Source organism: Takifugu rubripes, chromosome 7 (genome assembly GCF_901000725.2).
Source record: "Takifugu rubripes chromosome 7, fTakRub1.2, whole genome shotgun sequence".
NCBI classification, from domain to species: domain Eukaryota; kingdom Metazoa; phylum Chordata; class Actinopteri; order Tetraodontiformes; family Tetraodontidae; genus Takifugu; species Takifugu rubripes.
The window spans coordinates 4,723,409-4,750,270 of NC_042291.1; the positions used below are offsets into that span (position 1 = coordinate 4,723,409).

Below are 26,862 nucleotides of genomic sequence, written 5' to 3' on the forward strand. Positions count from 1 at the left end.
ACTCCAAAAGATCTCAGCCTCCTGAGCAGGAACAGTCTGCTATTGCCCTTCTTGACAAGGGCGTCTGTGTTGTGTGTCCAGTCCAGGTTCAGATGAACACCCAGGTACTTGTAGGTCTCCACCACGTCAACATCCGTTGCCAGGATGTTCACTGGTGCAGGCGGGGGGTTGTTACGCCTGCGGAAATCCACCACCAGCTCCTTGGTTTTGCCAGCGTTTATCTGGAGGTTGTTCCACAGGCTCCAGTCCACAAAGTCCTGAATAAGTTCCCTGTACTCCGTATCATCCCCATCAGTGATGGAACCAACAGCAGCAGAGTCGTCAGAGAACTTCTGGAGGTGGCATGAAGATGTACTGTATGAAAAGTCTGCGGTGTAGAGAGTGAACAGGAAAGGAGCCAGAACTGTTCCCTGTGGGACACCAGTGCTGCAGATGAACACCAACTCACCCATTATAGCAATAGCGATAGGAGCAGGGGTCAGATATTCCTCTCAGTTTGCATTGGGCTGCATCAGCATTTTGGTGGTCTCCCGCATCTCTGCTGCAGTGGTGAGACTTTGAGTGGTCTTTACGATCTGGTTGGCCATGTTTCGATACTGGAGAGAAAAGACAGGACAGATGATTTCAAGTACTTTTCTACTTTGATGAAATATTCAAAGTTAACTGCTAAATCTCCAACAAAATTACTTTGAATGTAAGAAGAAAGCAGTCCGCTTAGGCCAAGAAGACAGTTGATTAGCAACCCGGTTTGTGTAGATCAAGATTTGCACTTACCTTGTCTGAAACTCACTGCGTGAGATTTTAGGAACAGAATCCCTTTGGAATGATGGCGTTGCAGTTCGGAATCATCCTGATTACCTTAAAATGCTGTGTGCCAATTCTTCTACTTCATCTTTCATCAAGAGAATCAAGAGAAATCATGGACCTCACAAACCCTAAAGTTCTGTTCTCACTGCAATTGTTTACTTTCTTTTTTTTAATAAAATTACCAAAAAAAAAAAATCAAATTCTGTTTTCTCTTCATCGTTCTGGGATGTTGATTGTGGTTTTTTTCTTGCTAAATATATACTAAATTCAGTTTCATGAAAATTAAAGAAATGTCTGGAATCACTTTATATCAATACATCATCAACCATAGTAACAACAAAAAACATCCAAAGGTTATTATCAACAGCTATTATGAGGTAAACTAACCTAAAGTCCATATGTGATTATAAAATGGGTAACCACTCAACTTTCCACTTTGTTAAAGCAACGGTTAGATGTTAAATACATAAAAACATGGACTTTAAAGGCTGTGTCAGTGATGCCAATATCAATGTCAATTGAAACCTTAAAACAAAGCGGGACTGTCTCACTCCTCTCTTTCAGCTTCAAATGCAAGCACACATCAAAGTCTGAGTCAAAAGCTGGAAATCACACGGATGTGGTGGGATCCACTTGCAACACGGCATGTACGGACAGTTTTAATAAATGGCTTTAATGAATACGTGAAGGTAACAGCACAGAAGTAATTATGGGCCTCTGTGGAATGCAGAAAACACAACTCATTCACAGTCGGGCAACGGGCCCAATGAACAAACAGCCAAACTCTTAGTCGGCAACAGAAGGTTGTCAGATTTACCAGGGCAGAGACGTAGAGGGAAAGTACAAGGGAGGCAGGGTCAAAACCCATAAGTCCAATCAAACTATGTGCTGGAAAGTCACGCATGGATCAATAACAATGGGGATGAATGTACAGCAATGACTTAAATAGGCCTAAGAGGGAGAACAGATGAAAACGATGAAAGCTGATCAGATGGGTGTGGAGGAGGGGCGTGGTAGAGTTAGTGGAATTTTCTACCTCGGCACCAGAGCAGAAGAGTAGGCAGTGACAAGAAATGATGTTCAATATATCATCAACAACAGTGATAAGACTGAGTCATATGTCCCACAAAATAAAACTGTAAACAGAAGAGGTGTAGAGCGCACTGATGGTAATTTTGCTCTATTTTTCTGGCTGTGATGCGTGCGAATCGTAGCCACATGGCTATATTCTTTCCTGCTTAGCATCTTGCGTCAGATTGGAAACCTGTCAACTCCCAGGATTGGAGAGAATTTCACACGGGAAAATTCTGAGAGTTGGCACTTGGCAATCTCATAATTGGCACAAACAGGGCCGCCCCTCCCTTTATGAAGAACTTGCACTGTGCAGGGCTCAAGATTGCGGACATTCTCCATTTTGCACAATATGCGCAATGTGTCTGACTGATGTGTCTCACCGCTACACAATTTGAGATGCACAATGAGCACCATTAAGTGTGAGGCAAAAGAAACATCTTTAATCGGCCACCACAAACATGTAATGATGAGTGTCAAAACTTAATAAAGGTTTAGTTGATTTTAATGGAGGAATATAGCTACTTGGGAAACTTCACCCAATATGATATGAGGAAACAATGATGAATAAATCTATTGGAAACATGTTAAAGTGAGGTTGCTATTCTCTTAAATATGTTAGTCTGCCATCAGCTCTGTGACTAAAATGGTAAATAAATAACATTTGTGCTGATTTAGATAAAATGCTGAAATTAAACATTTGCATTTGGTATTTGTCACTTACATTGACAAAGGATCCAGAAGATCAACAAACTTTGTTTCACTGAATACTGTTGATCCTCCATTTGTTTGATTAAAATATTGTTAAAAGCTTTACACTGATTTTATCTATATAGAAACGTAGATACCCAAGGTTCAAACACAGGTACTATGTGATCAGGTAGGTCACATGATCCAGGTAAATGTCATGTAAACACAATAAAACTACTTCCTCACCGGTGCTCTTTCCTAATCTGTTTAAATTTACTTTTCAGTATCAGGTAAGTCTGAAAATATTTGTGTCCTTTAGAAAAGCGGAGTTTAAAGATGTGTCATTTATTTGCTCATTTATTTGCTCATTTATTTGCTTATTTATTTTTTTGTAAATCTTCACAAATACAGTTTGTGTCGAGGATTTTCTTCGTCTCGGGGTTGTGGTCTGCTGAGGTCAAATATACAGACCCCGGTTAACTTAAATACTGTCTGTACATATTTCCTGTCGCATTAGCTGCGTAGCATTAAAGTGACGCAGCTTTTTGTCAGTCATGTTTTTTTCGGAGATTGTTGGTGCGTTTGGACCCATTCAGGATTATCAATCAGTTTGTTGGGTTGTGAGTGCAATAAACAGATTACCTGAGCAGTGAACAGATGATGAGTTGTTCACTATCAGCTACTGGGAAACAGCGCCACCACATGGCGATCTGACCTGGAGCTCCAACACCAGAGGTATCAACATTCTGTCTCTGCTGAGACTGAGGCAGCAGTTCTAGGACCCCCTGGTTTACAGATATCTCCAAGTTGTAAATTATGTTCATGGCACCAATTGGTCACAACTTTATGATAACTTTCACTGATTTATTAAGCTTCATCTCTGCATCACTATGGAAATCTTCAACTGTGTGAAAACAGATCCACTTTGTCTCTTTTTTGTGGATTAAACTGATCACAAGTCTTTATGTCTCCTACATGTGACATCTCTGGGTTTTAAGGTAATAAAATGTACTGGAGTATTCTGCGGAATTATTTCAGGGCTGGGTGTTCAAATCGTGGCATCAACTATCCAGAATAAATTCTTAGGTGGGGCCATTAACACTACCAGGACACTGGTCCTATTTGGTGCTAATGTGTCACACTCTACTGTTTGGATGAAGTTAGCTGGAGAAAAGCAGGAAACTTTGTGTCTACGCAGGTTTTTTCCAAGTGGAAGGGCCAAACCGGTTTTTGATCGCTGTGCAACAACATGCTGAGATTTGTGTGCTGATATTTGTTTTATGTTGACCACTTTAAAGATAGTGTCCATCGGGAAGGAAAAAGAATTGGACCTTCATTCGACTGACAGAGAAACTAGAGTGTCAATAAAGCTATCCCATTTGGAATTAAAGCGTTGCCTCTGCCTCTACGGCTGAGCTGTAGATTTCTGTCTACCTCATGATGACTTGTTCTAGTTTTGCAGAACAACACCTGAAATGAAAACCCTCCAAACAAAATTTAATTAGTAGCAGGAGTTCATTGTTGTATCCTGAGGAACATCTGATCCTAAAGCAAACAGAGAAGTCTCATTTGGAAGAACATATTCAGCCTTTATCATGAAATCACTGAAATTTTCAGACATTTAGTAGATTCAGGTTATATAAACAGACTTTTACACAAAATAAAAAACTGCTTCTCCTGAGGTGGACTCATTCAGAAGAGGACAAATGTCCTGACAGCTTGTTATCAATGAGCCACAGGTGTTTCTATGTTAGAATTCACCAAACAGCAGAACATCAGAGTTAATAATACTCATCATCTGCTCCCTGTTTAGCATCAACCAGGCACTTTAGTTGTTCCTGGTTCCTCTTCATGTGCCCCAACAGGCTCTTTATCCCTTCTGTGTTCAGCAGCTCCTCTCCAGTGATCCGAGCCAGTGCTGTTGTCATCTCCTCCATCACCTTCATCACAGGCTCCAACAGGACCAGATGCCGGGTCTGCAGCTCTGCCACATTCCCCACCCCACTCAGCACCCCCAGCTGATTGACAACTCTCCTCATTTTACTCTGAACATCAGCAACAACCTCCCGCCTCCCAGACAAATCTCGCAGGTTGGCGTCAGTCTGATGAATTTTGTGGTCAACATGTCGGATTTCACGTTCAGCTTTGGAGATCAAGCTCTGGAACTCCGACACTTTGTTGCGGTATTTTGTGACCTGAGATTCACAGCTGTCCACCTCACTTCTAGCAGTGTCGACAGCATCAGAGGCCTGATCCATATCTATTGCACCAGCAATAGCCACAACAGGGCCTGAAATAAATGTAAAGTAGATTCACATGACCAGATCGTGATTGTCCAAAGACGTCTTCAGTGTGTCTCACACTTGTCTTCTAGTAACTTTAGTCAAACACAAAATCACTGAACATGTTTCAAATCATCTGAAGCTTCAACTTTTATTTACTCACCAACAGCCCATCCAATGAATGGGATGACCAGCAGACCAAGTCCTACATTCCTCATCGTCTCTGCTTCATCCCTCTTCTTTCTCATGTTTTCTAAAGTTTCTTTTGCTGATTCCAGGTTTCTCCTCTGGGTGTTCAGAGCATCTTTGTAGGTCTCCAAAGAAGACTTGTAAGAGCCCAGCTCTTTTTGTAGCTTGTCTAACTCTAACTGTTTCTCCTGTTTCAGCCTTGCTAAACGACCCTGGTCTGCAGTGAGAACCTCGGTCTGCCTGTCCACGTCCTGGAGCTCCTCTGCAGCTTTCCTCTCAGAGCTTTCTAGTTGTCGTTTCATATTTAGAATCTGTCTTCTTATATCATGAAAGGTTTGAGTGTCAGGAAGGACCATGTCTGCATGGACACTGAGGAGGATCTCTGAAACTTTATTGAAGGACTGGAGTCCACTCTTCAGTGGGACGATCACAGCCTGGGCCACTTTCCTCAGCTCCCTGTCCTGGGAACCTACAGAACTGTGAGTCCAAAAAGGAAAGCCTTAAGAACCTGGACCACCAGGGTCGACTTACCAAACACTTGACAGGTCATTACGGTGTTTCAATAAAGATATGTTTACATTTATATTTGTGAACCGTCTATAAAACTTGTTTATGTACTTCTGCATTTACTGATCATTGCTGTTAATTTTTCTTTTATGGTTTATAATAAGTATTTATAGTTCTGGACACCTGTGGTAGCAGGGGCAATAATTACTGTGGCACCAAAAGGCCCACCTGGGACGTAGCTGTAGGTTCGGGTAAAACAGAAGCTGAGCTGATGGTGAGCTGTTAGCTGATGCTCTCCTTCGCTCTTCACACCTCAACTCTTGGCTTTACAGTGGGTTAGTGTAAAGGTACCTTAAATGTGTATCATCCATGTAGGTTTTTGTTCGTTAAAAAATAACTGTGTGAAATGTTGGACAATTTTGGCTCATATGCAAATGTTCTGACCTGTTTACGGACGACACACATAATCCAGCCACAACAGTATCTATTATGATTAGTGATGTCAGTGTTAACGCCTTAATTATCACGTTATTGTCGGACCTGGACTTCAGGTCGCTTCTCTTCAGCCCACATAAACAGAACTGTGGACAGCAGGACCGACAGCTGCAGCTGGTCGGACCCACAGACTTCCTGTGAGGCCGACTGTCAAAGTGAATGTATTCATTTTGACATAAGCAAGTTAACGTGATCATTTGGACAGCCCTAATTCTGACTGTTGATCAAACTGTATGTAAACTGTGAAGTCTTGTGGTTGTGATACATACCTACAGGAAATGTTCCCAGCCATGATCACACTAGACTGAAAGATGGAGACCTAAATATTAAAGAAAAAAGAAAAAGCTCATTATGACAAACACTTTTCACTGCCTCAGTCTGGCTTACTCATCGCCCGAACTACACTTTCACCAATATGAAGTTGTTCTCCTCAAATATACATAAGTTCAATTTAGTGGAAGCATGATGAATGAAACCATCCATGCAGTGTCTGCCACTGAGTACTGGAGTACATCCCAGGAATGATAACTGGGACTTTTACAGATAACTCAGAATGTCCTCATATCTCCTATTTGTGCCCAGCATTTGAAAATTGCATGAATCAAAATTCATACTGCACAGAAAGAAGAGATGGTTGACTTCTCTTTGACCTTATGGTTCTTGTAGAAGTGATGTCTTTTAATATGTTATTTTTGAGGTGTTTCATTTGATCTGATAAATTCCTCCAGCTAAACAGAGGGCACGGTTACAGACTGTACATGTGCTAGTTTAGGAAGTACCATCACAAATAAAGACAGTTATCTCACACATCAACCCTTACAGCAGTCATGGGCAGAAGGAGACAAGACAACAGTTCAGTCTAAACAGGAGACCTTTATTCACTGCCGTCACAGAATAAACATCAATGCTACTGTCAGCAAAAGCACCAAAGCAGTCAGCGTTCCTCAGGACCTTCACCATGAGCAGTCTAATAATAACAACACACATTACTAACATTAAGTACTAATTCTGACTAATAACTATAATAACACGCATGTTGCATCCCAGGTTTCATTAAAGAAACTAAGCAGGTCAGAAATTACTTGGACACTTGTTCTTTCACCATTGAGTTTTACTGTGATCTTTTTATTTGCCACCACATGGTCCGTCTGATAGGAGATGATGATGTAGAGCTTTAGTCCACTTCATATCTGTGATCGTTCTCCAGTCTGGTCTCATGCTGTGCGCACCTCCTTGAGTCCTGCGTCCACATTACCGTCTCTATTAAGAGTGTTTTCTTTGTGTGAAGGTCAACAAACAGGGTCTTCAGAAGATCAGAACAGTAAGTGAATCCATGCAAAGGTGATGCATCAGAGATTTTGTGAGATCAATCCGATTTAAAACCCCAATCCGAAGAAGACAGCAGCTCAGCTTAAAAACAGGACTCACAGATCAAATGTGATCACTCACATTCTACTGTCAGACTGGCATCGTATCTTCAACCAGGTTTGGTTTTTTTTGGCTGTGCCTTGATGATTTTCTCCCAAGGTCTCACTTTTGTGGAGGGCAGATTAAAACACGAGTCCCAAAACTCGTTTACAAACTTTTACCAAGTCTTCTTGCACATGTTTGTAAGTAATTAGCATCAAAAAGCAGTTGTGTAGTATCTTTTGCTCAAAGCGCTGATGTGACGACAGTTCAATTTTTCTAAATCGTGTTGAATTAGTAGTAGTCCTCCTGTCCTTCAAAGCCAGCCTGGACAATTTCTTTAATCCTCTCAGTCTCCTGGGGTGGGGCAGCAGGAAGAACGGCCTTCAGTTCACACTCGATTTTCTCCATTCTTGCATCGGTCTTCCTCTCAAAGTCTTTTTTGTTCTTGATCACCAGCTGCAGAATACCTCTCTGGGCGTCCTGGCAGGACTGCTGCAGCATGGCGCGCTCTTGATGGAACTCAGGTCTGTCCTTATCCATGGCCATGAGCCTGCCCAGGCTGCTCACTCTGTCCATCAGGTACTTGCTGGACACCTCAGTGTACGTCCCTGAGATCATGTGGACCAGGCTGGCAACGTTGGAGGCTTGGAAGGCTTGGTTGTACAGGAGGTCTTTTGTGAAGAGCTTGTCGTTGTAAGAAAGTTTCTTTGAGTCATCACATGTAGTAACAAAGTTTTTCAGGGTCTTGCTGAGGCTGGTTTTGACAATGTTGGAGACCATCTGGAAGAAGCGAACCATCTTCTCCCATTGCTCTTTGACCCTGCCCATGGCGTCCAGACCCTTGACCAGCATTTTGATGGTGGTGTCAAAGTCAATCTCTTTGATGTTGCATTTTTGCATCTCACACAGAATCTCAGTCAGTTCCCTTTCATTCTTCTCCATGTTCTCCACACTCTTTTGATAGGAGTCACGCGTTTGCTTGAGTTGTTCTCTGCTCAGCTCAATCTTGTAACGAGCATTTTCAGAAGCTCTCTGACCAGATGATGTGTGTTCTGAGTTGTTCTCCGTTTTGAACATCATTGGTGGTTTGGGGGTCAGAGCAGGAGTACCTGAAATTTTCTTGCTGTTGGAGTCAAAAGCAAGTGAATCTTCATGCAACTGTGTAATTTTCGTATTCTGCTCTGTGGTTTTTTCATCATTCCACTTGTGTTCTGGAGAATACATGTTCATCTCTTCACAAATGTTGATGCCATGCTCACAGATGGACAGTGCTCTGTCACATAGTTTCTCCTCTGGTAACGTTTTCAGTTCCCCAGTGATCCTTTTAAATTGCTCTTCAATCCAGTTAGCCTTGGTACACGTTTTATGTTTCTGATCGTACAGGTCCTTCCAGTCTATTTCTCCATTTTTGACGAACCCTTTTAGAAGCCCTGCCAGTTTCATAATCTCCTCAGATTTGCTGCAGACTCTTATTTGTGCAATCTCATCAACCTTTGTATCACTGGCATTTAGGGTTGTGGGTGATCCACCTGCTCCCCCAGATGAGTTACTTGTTCTGGAAACGAATCCATTCAGTATTCCTGTTACTGCTGAGGAGATTCCTTCCACGAAATCCATGGCGATCATCTCCCACCCGGTGGGAATGGAATTCATGGCGCTGTTGAATGCCTCTTGTGCTCCTTCCATCTCCTTTTCCAAGTCCTCCATTGCTTTCTTGGACCGTTCATTCAGCTGCTTGGCTGTCTTCTCTTTCATTTTAGTTTCCTCTAGCTTCATCTTCACCTTTTCGAGCTCTTCTCCATAGAAATGTTTAGCATTGACGCAGGCCTCTAGCAGCTCCTGGATTAAGCAGATGACATCAAGGTACTTCTTTTCAACACCTTCTGCCAATATCACGCACTCCTCTGCTACGTCACGGATGTTGTCCAGCTGGTTTGGCAGAAGAGTTTTGATCACATCATCACTGCCGTTAAAGAGAACATTGACTGCCGCCTTCATGTAATCAGGAACTGTTCCCGTGTGAATACGGATTTGATCCATGTTCTTGTGGGCCTCATTAAAAGCCTGCCAGCCTGAGTTACACACTTGCATCAGACAGGCTCTGAAGGATTTTGGGTACTTGATGTACTTGAAACCTCCTTCTGGGCGGTTCTCATTGATGGAGAAATCTTCACAGGAGGAGATGAACACCAACTCCCCCATTATAGCAATAGAGAGAGGAGCAGGGGTCAGATATTCCTCCCAGTTTGCATTGGGCTGCATCAGCATTTTGGTGGTCTCCTGCATCTCTGCTGCAGTGGTGAGACTTTGAGTGGTCTTTACGATCTGGTTGGCCATGTTTCGATCCTGGAGAGAAAAGACAGGACAGAGGATTTCAAGTACTTTTCTACTCTGATGAAATATTCAAAGTTAACCGCTAAACCTGCGACAACATGTATGTAAGAAGAGAACAGTCCCCTTAGGCCAAGAAGACAGTTGCTTAGCAATCCACTTTGTGTTGATCAAGGTGTGCACTCCCCTTCTTTGAATGTCACTGTATGAGATTTTGGTAACAGAATCCCTTTGGTCACCTTAAAATTCTCTGTGCCAAATTTTACCCTTATGAAGTGGAGACAGAGTAAAATCACCAAGTTTTTATTTTTGTTTTTATCTTCACCAAAGCAGAAAATACACCAAACTGATAGAAGTCGACCTAAAGTGATAAACAACCGTCGGCAAGTAAAACCATCATCTTCATTCACCAGACTTCATTGTAGTGTCTCACCTTCTTTCTTGGCCAGACGTGCTGGTAGCTGTGTGTTTGTATGGAACCTGAAATATTTTGATGTGATCACATGATGTTCTGAAACACCCAGTGTTCTTATGTCAAAGTGCTGTCTATAAGACAGAACACCTTAGGGAGTCTAAATGGAAGGTTTTGTCATCAACATTTGTGACTCATTGGCCATTGAAGGACATTCTAAAATACACAAATTTACTTAAATGTTTGACTCTCTCTTTCACTCATTAAAATGAAACATTTCAAGATTATTTATAGTTTAGTGTGATTATGCAATATCATATAAGGAAAGATTTTTTTTCATCTTTTTAACGTTTATATATCGTAGGACATGTCACCACCACAACAACCCAAACTATACATGTTCAAAGATTAATTTCTTTTTGTTTCTGCTTTAAATCCCACATCGAGTGGTACTTTTAGCATTAGCTGCGAATCATTAACCTGACACACCTTTATGTCAGTCGTGTTTTTTCGGCGTTTATAGGTGTGTTTGGACCCAGTTGGGATTATCAATCAGTTTGTTGGGTTGTGTGTAATAAAATTAGATTACCTGAGCAGCGATCTTGTGGCTGAGTTTAATCTGTGGAATGCAGCACAGAAAGAGCAGGTGGGTGAGAAAAAAGCTTTGCATTCATTTGGTTTGAGCACAACATCGGTGGGAAAATGAAAGGAAACGAGTTGTGTCCCAGAGAAGAATAGTGACAAGAAGAATTAGACCTAAATTTTTGATCATAAATTGATCTGTAGTCTGTTCTAAATCTGATCTCTTACCTTTTCTGTGTGGAGAAGCAGAACTGTGTGGCAGCTGAAGCACAAGTGGACTCAGTGGTCCTGACAGACCCTTAAATATCCTATATGTTAATGGGGAGGGCTTGTGAAGGGACCAGATGGTGTGAGGATCAAATCTATCAACTCTGAGGTGAAAGTCTGTTCCGCATTTTAACATTTCAACAGTTTACACCTTTGTCTGCATTAAAATTCTTATAGATTTAAAGTGTTGAGAAAAGACAGAAGTTGCTGTGAGCATTGGAAAGAGTAGGGTGGTCCGCTGGCAGGACACTGGTGTCCAGTGGTGGGACACTGGCAGGACACTGGTGTCCACTGGTGGGACACTGGTGTCCAGTGGTGGGACACTGGCAGGACACTGGTGTCCACTGGTGGGACACTGGTGTCCACTGGCAGGACACTGGTGGTCCACTGGTGGTCCACTGGTGGGACACTGGTGTCCAGTGGTGGTCCGCTGGCAGGACACTGGTGTCCACTGGTGGGACACTGGCAGGACACTGGTGTCCACTGGTGGGACACTGGTGTCCACTGGCAGGATACTGGTGGTCCACTGGTGGTCCACTGGTGGGACACTGGTGTCCACTGGCAGGATAATGTTGATCCAGTGGTGGGACACTGGTGGTCCACTGGCAGGACACCGGTGTTCCACTGGTAGGACACTGGTGGTCCGCTGTCAGGACACTGGTAGGACACTTGCAGGATACTGGCTTTTAGTAGAACTGCTGGGAGGGGGACTAACTGACCTGTCGAGGGTTGAGATAGTGATGGACGGATGGACGGAGGACGGACAGACAGACAGACAGACATACATACATGCCTGTTCTTCCTCCAGGTTTTTAAACTTCTTTCACTCACTCTTTGTTAGATTGTTTTATGCTCATTCCAGACCTTCCAGCATTGATTCTTGGACTGATTTCTCTGTATTGAACATTCCTGTTCCTGGCCTGCCTGTTGTTTCCCCGTTCTGGAAAATTGCCTTATTTTTATCGCCTTAAGTCTCTGCCTGCTCCCTGTCTGCTACTGTCGGCCTGAGTTTTCCACATTCTTGGTCATTCTTGGTCGTCTTGGTATTATTATCAAACAGTGGACTTACTTCCGGAATGACTTTGGTGCGAGCTCTCATTACAAACTGAAACTGCTTTTGAATAAAATAACATTTCCTGCTAAGTGCTCCTCCGTTGTTTATGTGCTGCATCTGGGTCCAGTTTCTACCTGTGACGGATGGATGATAGATTGATAAATAGAGTGATGAAGAGGGAGGAAGCTGCTCCTGAGCCTTGATGTCTGGGGTCTTTTTATACTTTTATACAAAAACTCACAAAAGTGCAACTGGAACGATTAAACTGTCGGTATAAAAATCTCTTTACTGTGTTTGCTTTGTGTTTCTCTGCCATATGTTGATCGGTGGATCCACAAGTGGTAAATGTGTATCTGGGTATAGGTCACCATCGGACACCCCAGCCCAACCAACATCGTCAGAGTTCTGACGGTGTGATCACACCTCGCTAAAGCTGATGCACCCAGTGTTATTAGCTACAAGTGCAGTGAGTCTTATTCATGTGAAGGGAGTCACAGAGAGGCAGAAGCAGTTTTTAACTTGCTTTAGGCAGGTTTGACTAATAAAGAGGAAAAGTGGAAGAATTAAGATAATTTGTTTGGACTCACGACTCAGATGACAGAATCATTGTGAAAGTGGGGTTAGCTCAATCAGTCGGGGACTGAGATGATCTCAAAGGGTTCAAGTTCAAAAAGCTGAAGAATCAAAAAGATTATGTTTTTGGTGGCTCCAGGGAAGGGTACAGACATAAAGATAATCACTGTTTTTGGATGACAAACTCCCCATTATCTCCTATCCTCTAAGTTTGTCCCATATGTTGATTCTGTGGTCTGAGGTGTGTTAATAGGGAATTGTTCCTCATAATTGAGTCCAAAAACAGCTGGGCTGACAATTGTAAATATTAAACCCTTCAATATTTTTGACCTACAATCTCCATGTGTGGTAAAAGCTGACGACCCCCGAGTCAGGACTGAATTGACAGGTGGAACAAATGTAGCCAATCAAGACACGAGCTGACTGAGGACTAAGGAAGCAGCCGTAAATAAAAACAAGCATGTTCCTGCTGCCTCCAGGATTTCCTCCAGTCTTTGTATTTGTAGTTTGGGATTTTTCCGTTAAAAACGGTCCCAAGACCACCATCATTCTCTCTTCTATGTCTTCTTCTATGTTATGTGTTATATTTTCCATCTGTTACTTTGTATCTTCTTCTTCATGTTTGTTTGGTGATATGTGATCATTGAGATTTCTGGCTTGGAAGATAAGATTCTAGATCAGTAGTGGGACAGAATCTGTGCTGGGATTATCAGAGCAAAACTGTCTGATGTTTTATTTTTTACAAAATATCTCTTAATATCTACAAAAAATCCTTATGTTTGAACCCTACTTTCGTAAGGTAATCCCCCAATGGCACAATCCTGGATTGCTGAACTAATCTATCAGAAGATGGACAAAAAGGTGTGTTCAGGACAAGCTCAGCAGTCTCCTTGGCTGTAGAAGGCAGCGATCTGAAGAAGGCCATTCTTCTGACCCAGCTCTCATACTGACAATGACCTTTCTCATGGGCTCAATAGGTGTCTCATGGCATCAGAACTTCTGTTCAAGAGTCCTGTGGGATCAGATCCCCATTGGAAAATGCCACCTAAAATCATACAGCTGTGAGAGAGTGATGTGAACTCCTGTCAGATGGGAGAATATGGAACGGTCAAATGGTGGCTTGAGGAACCTCTGACAAGTGATGATCTCATGGGGGAGAAGATGCAGAGTGACGAAGATCCTGGCTTAATTTGAGCTTAATTTGGGGCAATTTACAGCCCGGGCTGATGGGCAGATTGGGATGGATACACAAATGCAGACAGTAGGCAGCAGGAATGGCGAGGCTGGCTATGGTGTTCATACCAGATAATCAGCCTGGGCAGGACAAACTCCACAGGTGGGTGTCAGTAAATGTTGTGTCTGGTGAATATGCACTATTTAGGAGGTCTTTATTGATACTGACTTGCTGCTAAGATTATCTCATTGATTGGTAATTGATCAATCATTTTAGTGCCAAAACAAATCTGCAAATTGGAAGAAAATGTTAGTTTTATCAGTTTGGTGTGAATATAATAGGATATTTTATGTACTTTGTACATGACGACAGTAGGTGGAACTTTCAGTATCTCACTGCAACACACAAGTGGCCTGAAGTCTGAAGTATTCATGTAGTTGTGGTTGTGCTCATTAGAAGTGATGCTCGCAGTGTGAAATGCAACAAGTGCAACAAGTCCTTCACATGTCACATATAAAATTACCAGTGGGTGAAAAGAGCTTGGTCTTCATCCAGGAAAGTGAAACAAACAGAAAGGAGACATTTTGTATTTGTTCACAGACTAAGATAAGGGCCAAGTTTTGAGCTTTGTTGAACTGTTTTAACATTAAGAGAAACAAGGAAAACATTTGTCATCATCTATTATAACTTTCTTTTGCAACTTTTGAAAAGATCATTATCGGACACAGAAACAGAAACAAATCTACCCAATTTGAGTCAATAAATCAAAGTTTAACAAAGAATGGAGACCAGGTTTTCCTCTGAGGCTTCCAGCTGTTTTCCCTGTCAACCATGTGGAGGGTGTGCTGGCTCCTGACCACCCTTCCAGGTCACAGCCTGAAGAACACCGGCATCTTCTCTTGTGGCTCTTTCAGCTATAGTGTTTCCAGTTTTTGGTGACCATTCTCTCTGATGCTGCTGTCTTTCGGGGATGGTACATCAACCACCACTGTAGTTTAACACCATGGTTAACCACCAGCATTCGATTCCATCCTCCTCAGTGTTCAACATTTCTGGAGTAGTCTCATATTTTGTCTTTCCTCTGTTCTTTTGGACTTTGGTTGTTTTATCTCCAACAGTCCTCATGATGCTCACTCAACCACAGTCTCCTTCTTGAAGGTTCTGATCTCTGAATGAAATTCTTCATGGGCCAGTGGCATCCAGACGTTTGGATAGAAATCAGGTGAGAAAAAATATCAGGAGACACATGGATGGAAAAGATCCAATTGGTTGCAAGATTATTGTTGCCCAACCAGGACAAGTTCAACTCAGATAAATGTGGATAAGGGTTACAGGTTGAAATGTGATGCGTTTGTTTAGTGTTAGAGTCACAACTGTGATTGGTTTCTTGGAACAGGAAATGAATAAATCCAGTTTATTAAAGCTCATGTTATGACAGTATCCAAAATACTTAGCATTTATCCGAGAATGCAGACAGGAGAAGATGCTAGCAGGAGAAAAGGTTGTTTCACAGTATTTACTGTCACAGCCCCATTCCCCCATTCCCCCAGGTCCCTCCTGTCCCTCTGCCCCAGTAATTCTCCACTCTACCTGCCCCTGCTTATAAGCCTCCCCTGCACTCTCAGTCTTTGCCAGGTTGTTCTTCTGCGTTTCCATGCAATACACTCCAGCACTTATCTGCCTGACGTCCTGTTGCTGAACCTGTTTGCCCCTGACCTGCCTGCACCGCCTGTCTCCCAGTAAACTCACCAGTAGTGATGTCCAAATGAGGCTTCATGAGGCTTTGAACCCTTTTGGACCATTGTGTTGAAAATTGGTTCATTACTCGAAGCTTCAATCATTTCGAACGCGGGGGTCGTCTGCTGGTGCATTGGTTGTACTGCAGCCATGCAAAAGGTTGATGACCCAGCAAGCGTGCGCTTTTGATGTTTTATTATTATTATTATATATATTTTAGGAACAGATGGGGGGTATGGGCCTAAGGTGCTTGGGTGAACTGGTGTGCTTATGCATTTTTATTTAAAAACAACAGTTTCTCCAAAGTCGAGGGTTTGAGGCAGTTTCTCTTTTTTGAAACTATTTCCCCAGCTTTAGAAAACACCCTCTCACAGGGCACAGAGGATGCTGGTGTTGCGAGGTACTGGTTTGCCAGGTGGTACAGGTTTGGGTATAGGGCTTTGTTTTTTCGTCCAGTACACCAGAGGGTCCTGTGATCGTTCAAGTGGAGGGGCTGACAGATAACGCTGCACCTCCACTATGGCATCAGCGGTGGCATTCCTGGACGCTCTTGCTTCTTCAGCATCCCTGAGGGAACATCACGACTCACCAGCCTTCCGTCCCTGACTACGACTTCTGCCTCAGTGTTTCTGGTTCCTGTCTGCTCACCTGGTCCTGACCTCTCCGCCTGGCCCCGACTTTGCTGCTGCTCATCCCCAGTCTGCTCTGCTACTTCATCGGCCTCATCTCCTGTAAGCCCCTCTCTGTCACTCCTGCCCGCTGTAAACGGAACTGTACGGTTCTGAGTGTTCACCCTCGGCTCTGCTCAAACCCAATCCCCGAGCCTGACACCCATAGACTCTGCGTGGGCCCTGAGCCTGAAGAACGGACTGTTTAGTGTGTTTCCTTGTCTGCCAGAGGTCCTGTTTGACTGTGTACTAATAAAGGGTCACGACCAACGGTTCCAGCTTTCCAGAGTGCTGCTTTTGGGTCCAAATTGCACCCGTCACAATTTACACGAACAAAGGTGCGAATGCAGCTCGGTCCTGCAATGGTGTGCGAGGCAAACAAAGATGGACATGTGCTGACTTTGGAAAGTGACACAGAAACGCAGGATTTAGTCAGGGCAAAACAGCAAATTCAGAGTCTAAAACACTTGAGTTACCACTTGGCAAGGGGGAAATGATCTGATGCTGGTGAGCCAGTGTCAGCTGAACAAAAAGGCTGCTAATTAGCTGCAGATTCAGAGGTTGTCAGCAAGAACCAGAAGTTGAGTATGCTATGCCCCCTTGCAGAAATATAACGGTACAGCACACAAACACACAGCAAAATGATGAACATCTGATCAAGCAGAGAAGTCTCATTTGGAAGAACATATTTAGCCTTTATCATGAAATCAAGGAAGTTTTAAGACATTTAGAAGATTCAGGTTTTATAAACAATTACATGAAAGAAAAAAAATTGCTTCTCCTGATCTGGACAGCAGAACATCAGAGTTAATAATACTCATCATCTTCTCCCTGTTTAGCATCAACCAGGCACTTTAGTTGTTCCTGGTTCCTCTTCATGCGCCCCAACAGGCTCTTTATCCCTTCTGTGTTCAGCAGCTCCTCTCCAGTGATCCGACCCAGTGCTGTTGTCATCTCCTCCATCACCTTCATCACAGGCTCCAACAGGACCAGATGCCGGGTCTGCAGCTCTGCCACATTCCCCACCCCACTCAGCACCCCCAGCTGATTGACAACTCTCCTCATTTTACTCTGAACATCAGCAACAACCTCCCGTCTCCTAGACAAATCTCGCAGGTTGGCGTCAGTCTGATGAATTTTGTGGTCAACATCTTGGATTTCACGTTCAGCTTTGGAGATCAAGCTCTGGAACTCCGACACTTTGTTGCGGTATTTTGTGACCTGAGATTCACAGCTGTCCACCTCACTTCTAGCAGTGTCGACAGCATCAGAGGCCTGATCCATATCTATAGCGCCACCAATAGCCAGACCAGGGCCTGAAACAAATGTAAAGTAGATTCACATGACCAGATGGTGATTGTCCAAAGATGTCTTTAGTGTGTCTTACACTTCTCTTCTAGTAACTTTAGTCAAACACAAAATTACTGAATATGTTTCAGATCATTTGAAGCTTCAACTTTTATTTACTCACCAACAACCCATCCAATGAATGGGATGGCCAGCAGACCAAGTCCTACATTCCTCATCGTCTCTGCTTCATCCCTCTTCTTTCTCATGTTCTCTAAAGTTTCTTTTGCTGATTCCAGGTTTCTCCTCTGGGTGTTCAGAGCATCTTTGTAGGTCTCCAAAGAAGACCTGTAAGAGCCCAGCTGTTTTTGTAGCTTGTCTAACTCTAACTGTTTCTCCTGTTTCAGCCTTGCTAAACGACCCTGGTCTGCAGTGAGAACCTCAGTCTGCCTGTCCACGTCCTGGAGCTCCTCTGCAGCTATCCTCTCAGAGCTTTCTAGTTGTCGTTTCATATTTAGAATCTGTCTTCTTATATCATCAAAGGTTTGAGTGTCAGGAAGGACCATGTCTGCATGGACACTGAGGAGGATCTCTGAAACTTTATTGAAGGACTGGAGTCCACTCTTTAGTGGGACGATCACAGCCCGGGCCACTTTCCTCAGCTCCCTGTCCTGGGAACCTACAGAACTGTGAGTCCAAAAAGGAAAGCCTTAAGAACCCGGACCAACAGGGTTGATTTACCAAACACTTGACAGGTCATTACGGTGTTTCAAGAAAAATATGTTTACATTTATATTTGTGAAACGTCTATAAACCTTGTTTATGTATTTCTGCATTGGCTGATCGTTGCTGTTATTTTTCTTTTATGGTTTATAATAAGTATTTATAGTTCTGGACACCTGTGGTAGCAGGGGCAATAATTACTGTGGCACCAAAAGGCCCACCTGGGACGTAGCTGTAGGTTCGGGTAAAACAGAAGCTGAGCTGATGGTGAGCTGTTAGCTGATGCTCTCCTTCGCTCTTCACACCTCAACTCTTGGCTTTACAGTGGGTTAGTGTAAAGGTACCTTAAATGTGGAGCATCCATGTAGGTTTTTGTGCGTTAAAAAATAACTGTGTGAAATGTTGGACAATTTTGGCTCATATGCAAATGTTCTGACCTGTTTATGGACGACACACATAATCCAGCCACAACAGTATCTATTATGATTAGTGATGTCAGTGTTAACGACTTAATTATCACGTCATTGTCGGACCTGGACTTCCGGTAGCTTCTCTTCAGCCCACATAAACAGAACTGTGGACAGCAGGACCGACAGCTGCAGCTGGTCGGACCCACAGACTTCCTGTGAGGCCGACTGTCAAAGTGAATGTATTCATTTTGACATAAGCAAGTTAACGTGATCATTTGGACAGCCCTAATTCTGACTGTTGATCAAACTGTATGTAAACTGTGAAGTCTTGTGGTTGTGATACATACCTACAGGAAATGTTCCCAGCCATGATCACACTAGACTGAAAGATGGAGACCTAAATATTAAAGAAAAAAGAAAAAGCTCATTATGACAAACACCTTTCACTGCCTCAGTCTAGCTTACTCATCGCCCGAACTACACTTTCACCAATATGAAGTTGTTCTCCTCAAATATACATGAGTTCAATGTAGTGGAAGCATGATGAATGAAACCATCCATGCAGTGTCTGCCACTGAGTACTGGAGTACATCCCAGGAATGATAACTGGGACTTTTACAGATAACTCAGAATGTCCTCATATCTCCTATTTTCTTTGTGTCCAGCATTTGAAAATTGCATGAATCAAAATTCATACTGCACAGAAAGAAGAGATGGTTGACTTCTCTTTGACCTTATGGTGCTTGTAGAAGTGATGTCTTTTAATATGATGTAATTTTTGAGGTGTTTCATTTGATCTGATAAATTCCTCCAGCTAAACAGAGGGCACGGTTACAGACTGTACATGTGCTAGTTTAGGAAGTACCATCACAAATAAAGACAGTTATCTCACACATCAACCCTTACAGCAGTCATGGGCAGAAGGAGACAAGACAACAGTTCAGTCTAAACAGGAGACCTTTATTTACTGCCGTCACAGAATAAACATCAATGCTACTGTCAGCAAAAGCACCAAAGCAGTCAGCGTTCCTCAGGACCTTCACCATGAGCAGTCTGATAATAACAACACACATTACCAACACGAAGTACTAATTCTGACTAATAACTATAATAACACGCATGTTGCATCCCAGGTTTCATTAAAGAAACTAAGCAGGTCAGAAATTACTTGGACACTTGTTCTTTCACCATTGAGTTTTACTGTGATCTTTTTATTTGCCACCACATGGTCCGTCTGATAGGAGATGATGATGTAGAGCTTTAGTCCACTTCATATCTGTGATCGTTCTCCAGTCTGGTCTCACGCTGTGCGCACCTCCTTGAGTCCTGCGTCCACATTACCGTCTCTATTAAGAGTGTTTTCTTTGTGTGAAGGTCAACAAACAGGGTCTTCAGAAGATCAGAACAGTAAGTGAATCCATGCAAAGGTGATGCATCAGAGATTTTGTGAGATCAATCCGATTTAAAACCCCAATCCGAAGAAGACAGCAGCTCAGCTTAAAAACAGGACTCACAGATCAAATGTGATCACTCACATTCTACTGTCAGACTGGTGTCATCTCTTCAACCAGGTTTGGGTTTTTTTGGCTGTGCCTTGATGATTTTCTCCCAAGGTCTCACTTTTGTGGAGGGCAGATTAAAACACGAGTCCCAAAACTAGTTTACAAACTTTGACCAAGTCTTCTTGCACATGTTTGTAAGTAATTAGCATCAAAAAGCAGTTGTGTAGTATCTTTTGCTCAAAGCGCTGATGTGACGACAGTTCAATTTTTCTAAATCGTGTTGAATTAGTAGTAGTCCTCCTGTCCTTCAAAGCCAGATTGGACAATTTCTTTAATCCTCTCAGTCTCCTGGGGTGGGGCAGCAGGAAGAATGGCCTTCAGTTCACACTCGATTTTCTCCATTCTTGCATCGGTTTTCCTCTCAAAGTCTTTTTTGTTCTTGATCACCAGCTGCAGAATACCTCTCTGGGCGTCCTGGCAGGACTGCTGCAGCATGGCGCGCTCTTGATGGAACTCAGGTCTGTCCTTATCCATGGCCATGAGCCTGCCCAGGCTGCTCACTCTGTCCATCAGGTACTTGCTGGACACCTCAGTGTACGTCCCTGAGATCATGTGGACCAGGCTGGCAACGTTGGAGGCTTGGAAGGCTTGGTTGTACAGGAGGTCTTTTGTGAAGAGCTTGTCGTTGTAAGAAAGTTTCTTTGAGTCATCACATGTAGTAACAAAGTTTTTCAGGGTCTTGCTGAGGCTGGTTTTGACAATGTTGGAGACCATCTGGAAGAAGCGAACCATCTTCTCCCATTGCTCTTTGACCCTGCCCATGGCGTCCAGACCCTTGACCAGCATTTTGATGGTGGTGTCAAAGTCAATCTCTTTGATGTTGCATTTTTGCATCTCACACAGAATCTCAGTCAGTTCCCTTTCATTCTTCTCCATGTTCTCCACACTCTTTTGATAGGAGTCACGCGTATGTTTGAGTTGTTCTCTGCTCAGCTCAATCTTGTAACGAGCATTTTCAGAAGCTCTCTGACCAGATGATTTGTGTTCTGAGTTGTTCTCCGTCTTGAACATCATTGGTGGTTTGGGGGTCAGAGCAGGAGTACCTGAAATTTTCTTGCTGTTGGAATCAAAAGCAAGTGAATCTTCATGCAACTTTTTGATGCTTGTAACCATCTTTTTGGTCTGGTTGTCATTCCACTTGCGTTCTGGAGAATACATGTTCATCTCTTCACAAATGTTGATGCCACGCTCACAGATGGACAGTGCTCTGTCACGTAGTTTCTCCTCTGGTAGTTTCTTCAGTTCCCCAGTGATCCTTTTAAATTGCTTTTCAATCCAGTTAGCCTTGGTACACGTTTTATGTTTCTGATCGTACAGGTCCTTCCAGTCTATTTCTCCATTTTTGACAAACCTTTTGAGAAGCCCTGCCAGTTTCATAATCTCCTCAGATTTGCTGCAGACTCTTATTTGTGCAATCTCATCAACCTTTGTATCACTGTCATTTAGGGTTGTGGGTGATCCACCTGCTCCTCCAGATGAGTTACTTGTTCTGGAAACGAATCCATTCAGTAAACCTGTTACTGATGAGGTGATTGATTCCACAAAATCCATGCCGATTATTTCCCACCCGGAGGGAATGGAATTCATGGCGCTGTTGAATGCCTCTTGTGCTCCTTCCATCTCCTTTTCCAAGTCCTCCATTGCTTTCTTGGACCGTTCATTCAGCTGCTTGGCTGTCTTCTCTTTCATTTTAGTTTCCTCTAGCTTCATCTTCACCTTTTCGAGCTCTTCTCCATAAAAATTTTTAGCATTGACAGAGGCCTCCAGCAGCTCCTGGATTAAACAGATGACATCAAGGTACTTCTTTTCAACACCTTCTGCCAATATCACGCACTCCTCTGCTATGTCACGGATGTTGTCCAGCTGGTTTGGCAGAAGAGTTTTGATCACATCATCACTGCCGTTAAAGAGAACATTGACTGCCGCCTTCATGTAATCAGGAACTGTTCCCGTGTGAATACGGATTTGATCCATGTTCTTGTGGGCCTCATTAAAAGCCTGCCAGCCTGAGTTACACACTTGCATCAGACAGGCTCTGAAGGAGTTTGGGTACTTGATGTACTTGAAACCTCCTTCTGGGCAGTTCTCATTGATGGAGAAATCTTCACAGGAGGAGATGAACACCAACTCCCCCATTATAGCAATAGAGAGAGGAGCAGGGGTCAGATATTCCTCCCAGTTTGCATTGGGCTGCATCAGCATTTTGGTGGTCTCCCGCATCTCTGCTGCAGTGGTGAGACTTTGAGTGGTCTTTACGATCTGGTTGGCCATGTTTCAATACTGGAGAGAAAGGACAGGACAGAGGATTTCAAGTACTTTTCTACTTTGATGAAATATTCAAAGTTAACTGCTAAATCTACAGCAAAACTACTCTGAATGTAAGAAGAGAAGAGTCCCCTTATGTCAAGAAGACAGTGGCTTAGCAACCCGGTTTGCGTAGATCAAGATTTGCACTCCCCTGGTCTGAAAGACACTGCATGAGATTTTAGTTACAGAATCCCTTTGGATTGATGCCGTTGCAGCTCAGAATCAACCTGATCACCTTAATTTGCTGTTTGCCAAATCTTCTACTTCATCTTTCCTGTGTGAAGCAGATGCCCAATCTGTCTATTCAGCAGACTTTAGTTGAGTTTCAAAGACGATCAAGAGAAATCAAGAACCTCACAAACCCTAAAGCTCTGTTCTCACTGCAATAGTTTACTTTCTTTTTTATAAAATTACCAAAAAAAAAACCATCAAATTCTGTGTTCTCTTCATCGTTCTGGGATGTTCATTTGGGTTTTTTCATGCTAAATATATACTAAATTCAGTTTCATGTTTCATAAAAACTAAAGAAATGTCTGGAATCACTTTATATCAATACATCATCAACCATAGTAACAACAAAAACCATCACAAGTATCAAAAATTAGGAACAGAAATCTCCACTCCCGTCCTGTTGGTGGCGATAATGTGCTCCAAAGCTTATTATCAACAGCTATTATGAGGTAAACTAACCTAAAGTCCATATGTGATTATAAAATGGGTAACCAATCAACTTTCCACTTTGTTAAAGCAACGGTTAAATACATAAAAACGAGGACTTTAAAGGCTGTGTCAGTGATGCCAATATCAATGTCAATTGAAACCTCAAAACAAAGCGGGACTGTCTCACTCCTCTCTTTCAGCTTCAAATGCAAGCACACATCAAAGTCTGAGTCATATGCACCGCAAAAGCTGGAAATCACACGGATGTGGTGGGATCCACTTGCAACACGGCATGTACGGACAGTTTTAATAAATGGCTTTAATGAATACGTGAAGGTAACAGCACAGAAGTAATTATGGGCCTCTGTGGAATGCAGAAAACACAACTCATTCACAGTCGGGCAACGGGCCCAATGAACAAACAGCCAAACTCTTAGTCGGCAACAGAAGGTTGTCAGATTTACCAGGGTAGAGGAACGTAGAGGGAAAGTACAGGGAGCAGGTCAAAACCCATAATTCCATCAAACTATGTGCTGGAAGTCACGCATGATCAATACAATATGTAGGGATTGTGTAACAGCGAATGACTTAAATAGGCCTAAGAGGGAGAACAAATGGAAACATGAACTGATCATATGGTGTGGAGGAGGGGCTTGTAGAGTAGTGGATTGTTCTACTCTCGGACCAGAGCAGAAGAGCAGGCATGACAAGAAATGATGTTCAATATATCATCAACAATATGATAAACTGAGTCATATGTCCCCAAAATAAAACTTAATGATTTGCATCAACCGATCACATAGTTTTCACTACTAGAAAGGTTAGCGCACTGGAGGTATTTGGCTCTATTTTTCAGGCTGTGATTCGTGCGAATCGTAGGCCACAGAACTAAAAAGTGGCAAGTAGGATTGACATATTGGGCCGTATTCGTTTGGTACTTGGTTTATTCTGTTTGTTAAGTTTATACTTAGCCCAGGACCTACAGTTTGCAAATGTGTAACATGGCTATATTCTTTCCTGCTTAGCGTCCTGCTTCAGGGTGTCAGACTGGAAACCTGTCAACTCCCAGGATTGGAGAGAATTTCACAGGAGAGAATTCTGGGAGTTGGCACTTGGCAATCTCATAATTGGCACAAACAGGGCCGCCCCTCCCTTCATGAAGAACTTGCACTGTGCATTCCTCACTATTGCGGACAGTCTCCATTTTGCACAATATGCGCAATGTGTCTGACTCATGTGTCTCACCGCTACACAATTTGAGATGCACAATGAGCACCATTAAGTGTGAGGTATAAGAAACAACATCTTTAATCGGCCACCACAAACATGTAATGACGAGTGACAAAACTTAATAAAGGTTTTGTTGATTTTAATGGAGGAATATAGCTACTTGGGAAACTTCACCCAATATGATATGAGGAAACAATGATGAATAAATCTATTGGAAACATGTTAAAGTGAGGTTGCTATTCTCTTAAATATGTTAGTCTGCCATCAGCTCTGTGACTAAAATGGTAAATAAATAACATTTGTGCTAATTTAGATAAAATGCTGAAGTTAAACATTTGCATTTGGTATTTGTCACTTACATTGACAAAGGATCCAGAAGATCAACAAACTTTGTTTCACTGAATTCTGTTGATCCTCCATTTGTTTGATTAAAATATTTTTAAAAGCTTTACACTGATTTTATCTATATAGAAACGTAGATACCAAAGGTTCAAACACAGGTACTATGTGATCAGGTAGGTCACATGATCCAGCTAAATGTCATGTAAACACAATAAAACTACTCAGTCACTGGTGCTCTTTCCTAATCTGTTTAAATTTACTTTTCAGTATCAGGTAAGTCTGAAAATATTTGTGTCCTTTAGAAAAGCGGAGTTTAAAGATGTGTTATTTTTTTGCTCAACATGAGCTTTTTGGTCATTTTGTTATGTATTTTGTAAATCTGGAATCTTCTCAAGTACAGTTTTTTTTGAGGATTTTCTTCATCTCAGGGCTGTGGTCTGCTGACGTCATATAAGCAGACCCCGGTTAACTTAAATACTGTCTATACATATTTCCAGTAGCATTAGGTGCGTAGCAATAACGTGACGCAGCTTCTTGTCAATCGTGTTTTTTCGGGTTATGTTGGCGTGTTTGGACCCATTCAGGATTATCAATCAGTTTGTTGGGTTGTGAGTGCAATAAACAGATTACCTGAGCAGCGATCTTGTAGCCGAGTTTAATCTGTGGAATGCAGCACAGAAAGAGACGGTGGGTGAGAACAAAGCTTTGCATTCAGCGGTTTGAGCGCAACATCGGTGGGAAAAATATAAAGGAAACGAGTTGTGTCCCAGAGAAGAGTTCATAGCGACAAGAGGAATTAGACCAACATGTGTGATCATAAAGTGATCTGTAGTCTGATATGAATCTGATCTCTTACCTTTCCTGTGTGGAGAAGCAGGACTCTGTGGCAGCTGAAGCAGAAGTGGACTCAGTGGTCCTCACAGACCCTTAAATATGGTGTTTTTACTTTCACTTTTGAAATGACGGGCAATAAATGGGCAGGATTTGTGAGGGGGACAACAAGCCCAGACATGAATTTCATCATCGGAATCTTTATCTTCAAGTGGCCGTTGAACACTTCATTACAGCAAAGCTTGTGGATCCATATGTAGCAGCAGACATGAGAGCTCATCAGTATCCACTGACATTTGCTCCAGTAGAGCTCCAAGGACAATCACAGAGAGGAAAAGGGCAAACATCCTGTCTGTACAGGTGCTGAGCAGCTCACATCTTCAGCCTGGCAGACATGAACCTTCCACTAATAAATAATCTGTCACATGATCGGATAGAACGTAGAGTAACTCCATTAAATGTGCTTTTACATCAAAGTGTTGAACAGAGAATGAGTTGTTCACTATCAGCTACTGGGAAACAGCATCACCACATGGCGATCTGACCTAGAGCTCCAACACCAGAGGTATCAACACTGTCTCTGCAGAGACAGAGGCAGCAGTTCTAGGACCCCCTGGTTTACATATATCTGTAAGTGTGACATCTCTGGGTTTTAAGGTAATAAAATGTACTGGAATATTCTGCGGAATTATTTCAGGGCTGGGAGTTCGAATCGTGGCATCAACTATCCAGAATAGATTCTTAGGCGGGGCCATTAACACTACCAGGACACTGGTCCTATTTGGTGCTAATGTGTCGCACTCTCCTGTTTGGATGAAGTTAGCTGGAGAAAAGCAGGAAACTTTGTGTCTACGCAGGTTTTTTCCAAGTGGAAGGGCCAAACCGGTTTTTGATCGCTGCGCAACAACATGCTGAGATTTGTGTGCTGATGTTTGTTTGGTGTTGAGCACTTTAACCCTTTTTGAATGGAAATAAAGATATTTTGTCCATCGACAAGGGAAAAGAATTGGATCTTCATTCACCTGACAGAGAAACTAGAGCGTCAATAAAGCTATCCCATCTGGAATTAAAGCGTTGCCTCGGCCTCTACGGCTGAGCTGTAGATTTCCGTCTACCTCATGATGACTTGTTCTAGTTTTGCAGAACAACACCTGAAATGAAAACCCTCCAAACAAAATTCAATTAGTAGCAGGAGTTCATTGTTGTATCCTGAGGAACATCTGATCATAAAACAGAGAAGTCTCATTTGGAAGAACATATT

At 42.7% G+C, this 26,862-nt stretch overlaps 4 protein-coding genes across 6 annotated transcripts; all 4 read right to left on the reverse strand.

Moving 5' to 3' along the window:
• Window positions 1-4,179: 4,179 nt before the first annotated feature.
• Window positions 4,180-6,610, reverse strand: LOC105419880 (uncharacterized). Its single transcript, XM_029839023.1, has 3 exons — window positions 6,311-6,610; window positions 5,014-5,516; window positions 4,180-4,858 (listed from the first exon to the last, which is right to left on the reverse strand). Exons 1-3 carry the CDS (start codon window positions 6,331-6,333, stop codon window positions 4,350-4,352), a joined length of 1,035 nt encoding a protein of 344 aa, XP_029694883.1. The 5' UTR covers window positions 6,334-6,610; the 3' UTR covers window positions 4,180-4,349.
• A 284-nt stretch (window positions 6,611-6,894) lies between these two features.
• Window positions 6,895-25,727, reverse strand: LOC101065560 (uncharacterized). Of its 3 annotated transcripts, none has more exons than XM_029839002.1 (3): window positions 25,627-25,727; window positions 25,401-25,430; window positions 6,895-9,797 (listed from the first exon to the last, which is right to left on the reverse strand). In XM_029839002.1, the coding sequence occupies exon 3, from the start codon at window positions 9,786-9,788 to the stop codon at window positions 7,743-7,745; it is 2,046 nt and encodes a 681-aa protein (XP_029694862.1). In that variant the 5' UTR covers window positions 9,789-9,797; window positions 25,401-25,430; window positions 25,627-25,727; the 3' UTR covers window positions 6,895-7,742. The 3 variants fall into 3 exon arrangements, with proteins under 3 accessions (XP_029694862.1, XP_029694863.1, XP_011618511.2); XM_029839003.1 differs by lacking the exons at window positions 25,401-25,430; window positions 25,627-25,727 and adding exons at window positions 10,784-10,813; window positions 11,005-11,118; XM_011620209.2 differs by lacking the exons at window positions 25,401-25,430; window positions 25,627-25,727 and adding an exon at window positions 10,784-10,956.
• On the reverse strand, window positions 16,924-18,758 carry LOC105419494 (uncharacterized). Its single transcript, XM_029839028.1, has 2 exons — window positions 17,721-18,758; window positions 16,924-17,565 (listed from the first exon to the last, which is right to left on the reverse strand). Exons 1-2 carry the CDS (start codon window positions 18,100-18,102, stop codon window positions 17,057-17,059), a joined length of 891 nt encoding a protein of 296 aa, XP_029694888.1. The 5' UTR covers window positions 18,103-18,758; the 3' UTR covers window positions 16,924-17,056.
• On the reverse strand, window positions 19,609-25,703 carry LOC115250433 (uncharacterized). The gene is made up of 3 exons (XM_029839005.1): window positions 25,627-25,703; window positions 25,401-25,430; window positions 19,609-22,511 (listed from the first exon to the last, which is right to left on the reverse strand). The coding sequence occupies exon 3, from the start codon at window positions 22,500-22,502 to the stop codon at window positions 20,457-20,459; it is 2,046 nt and encodes a 681-aa protein (XP_029694865.1). The 5' UTR covers window positions 22,503-22,511; window positions 25,401-25,430; window positions 25,627-25,703; the 3' UTR covers window positions 19,609-20,456.
• Window positions 25,728-26,862: the final 1,135 nt, after the last annotated feature.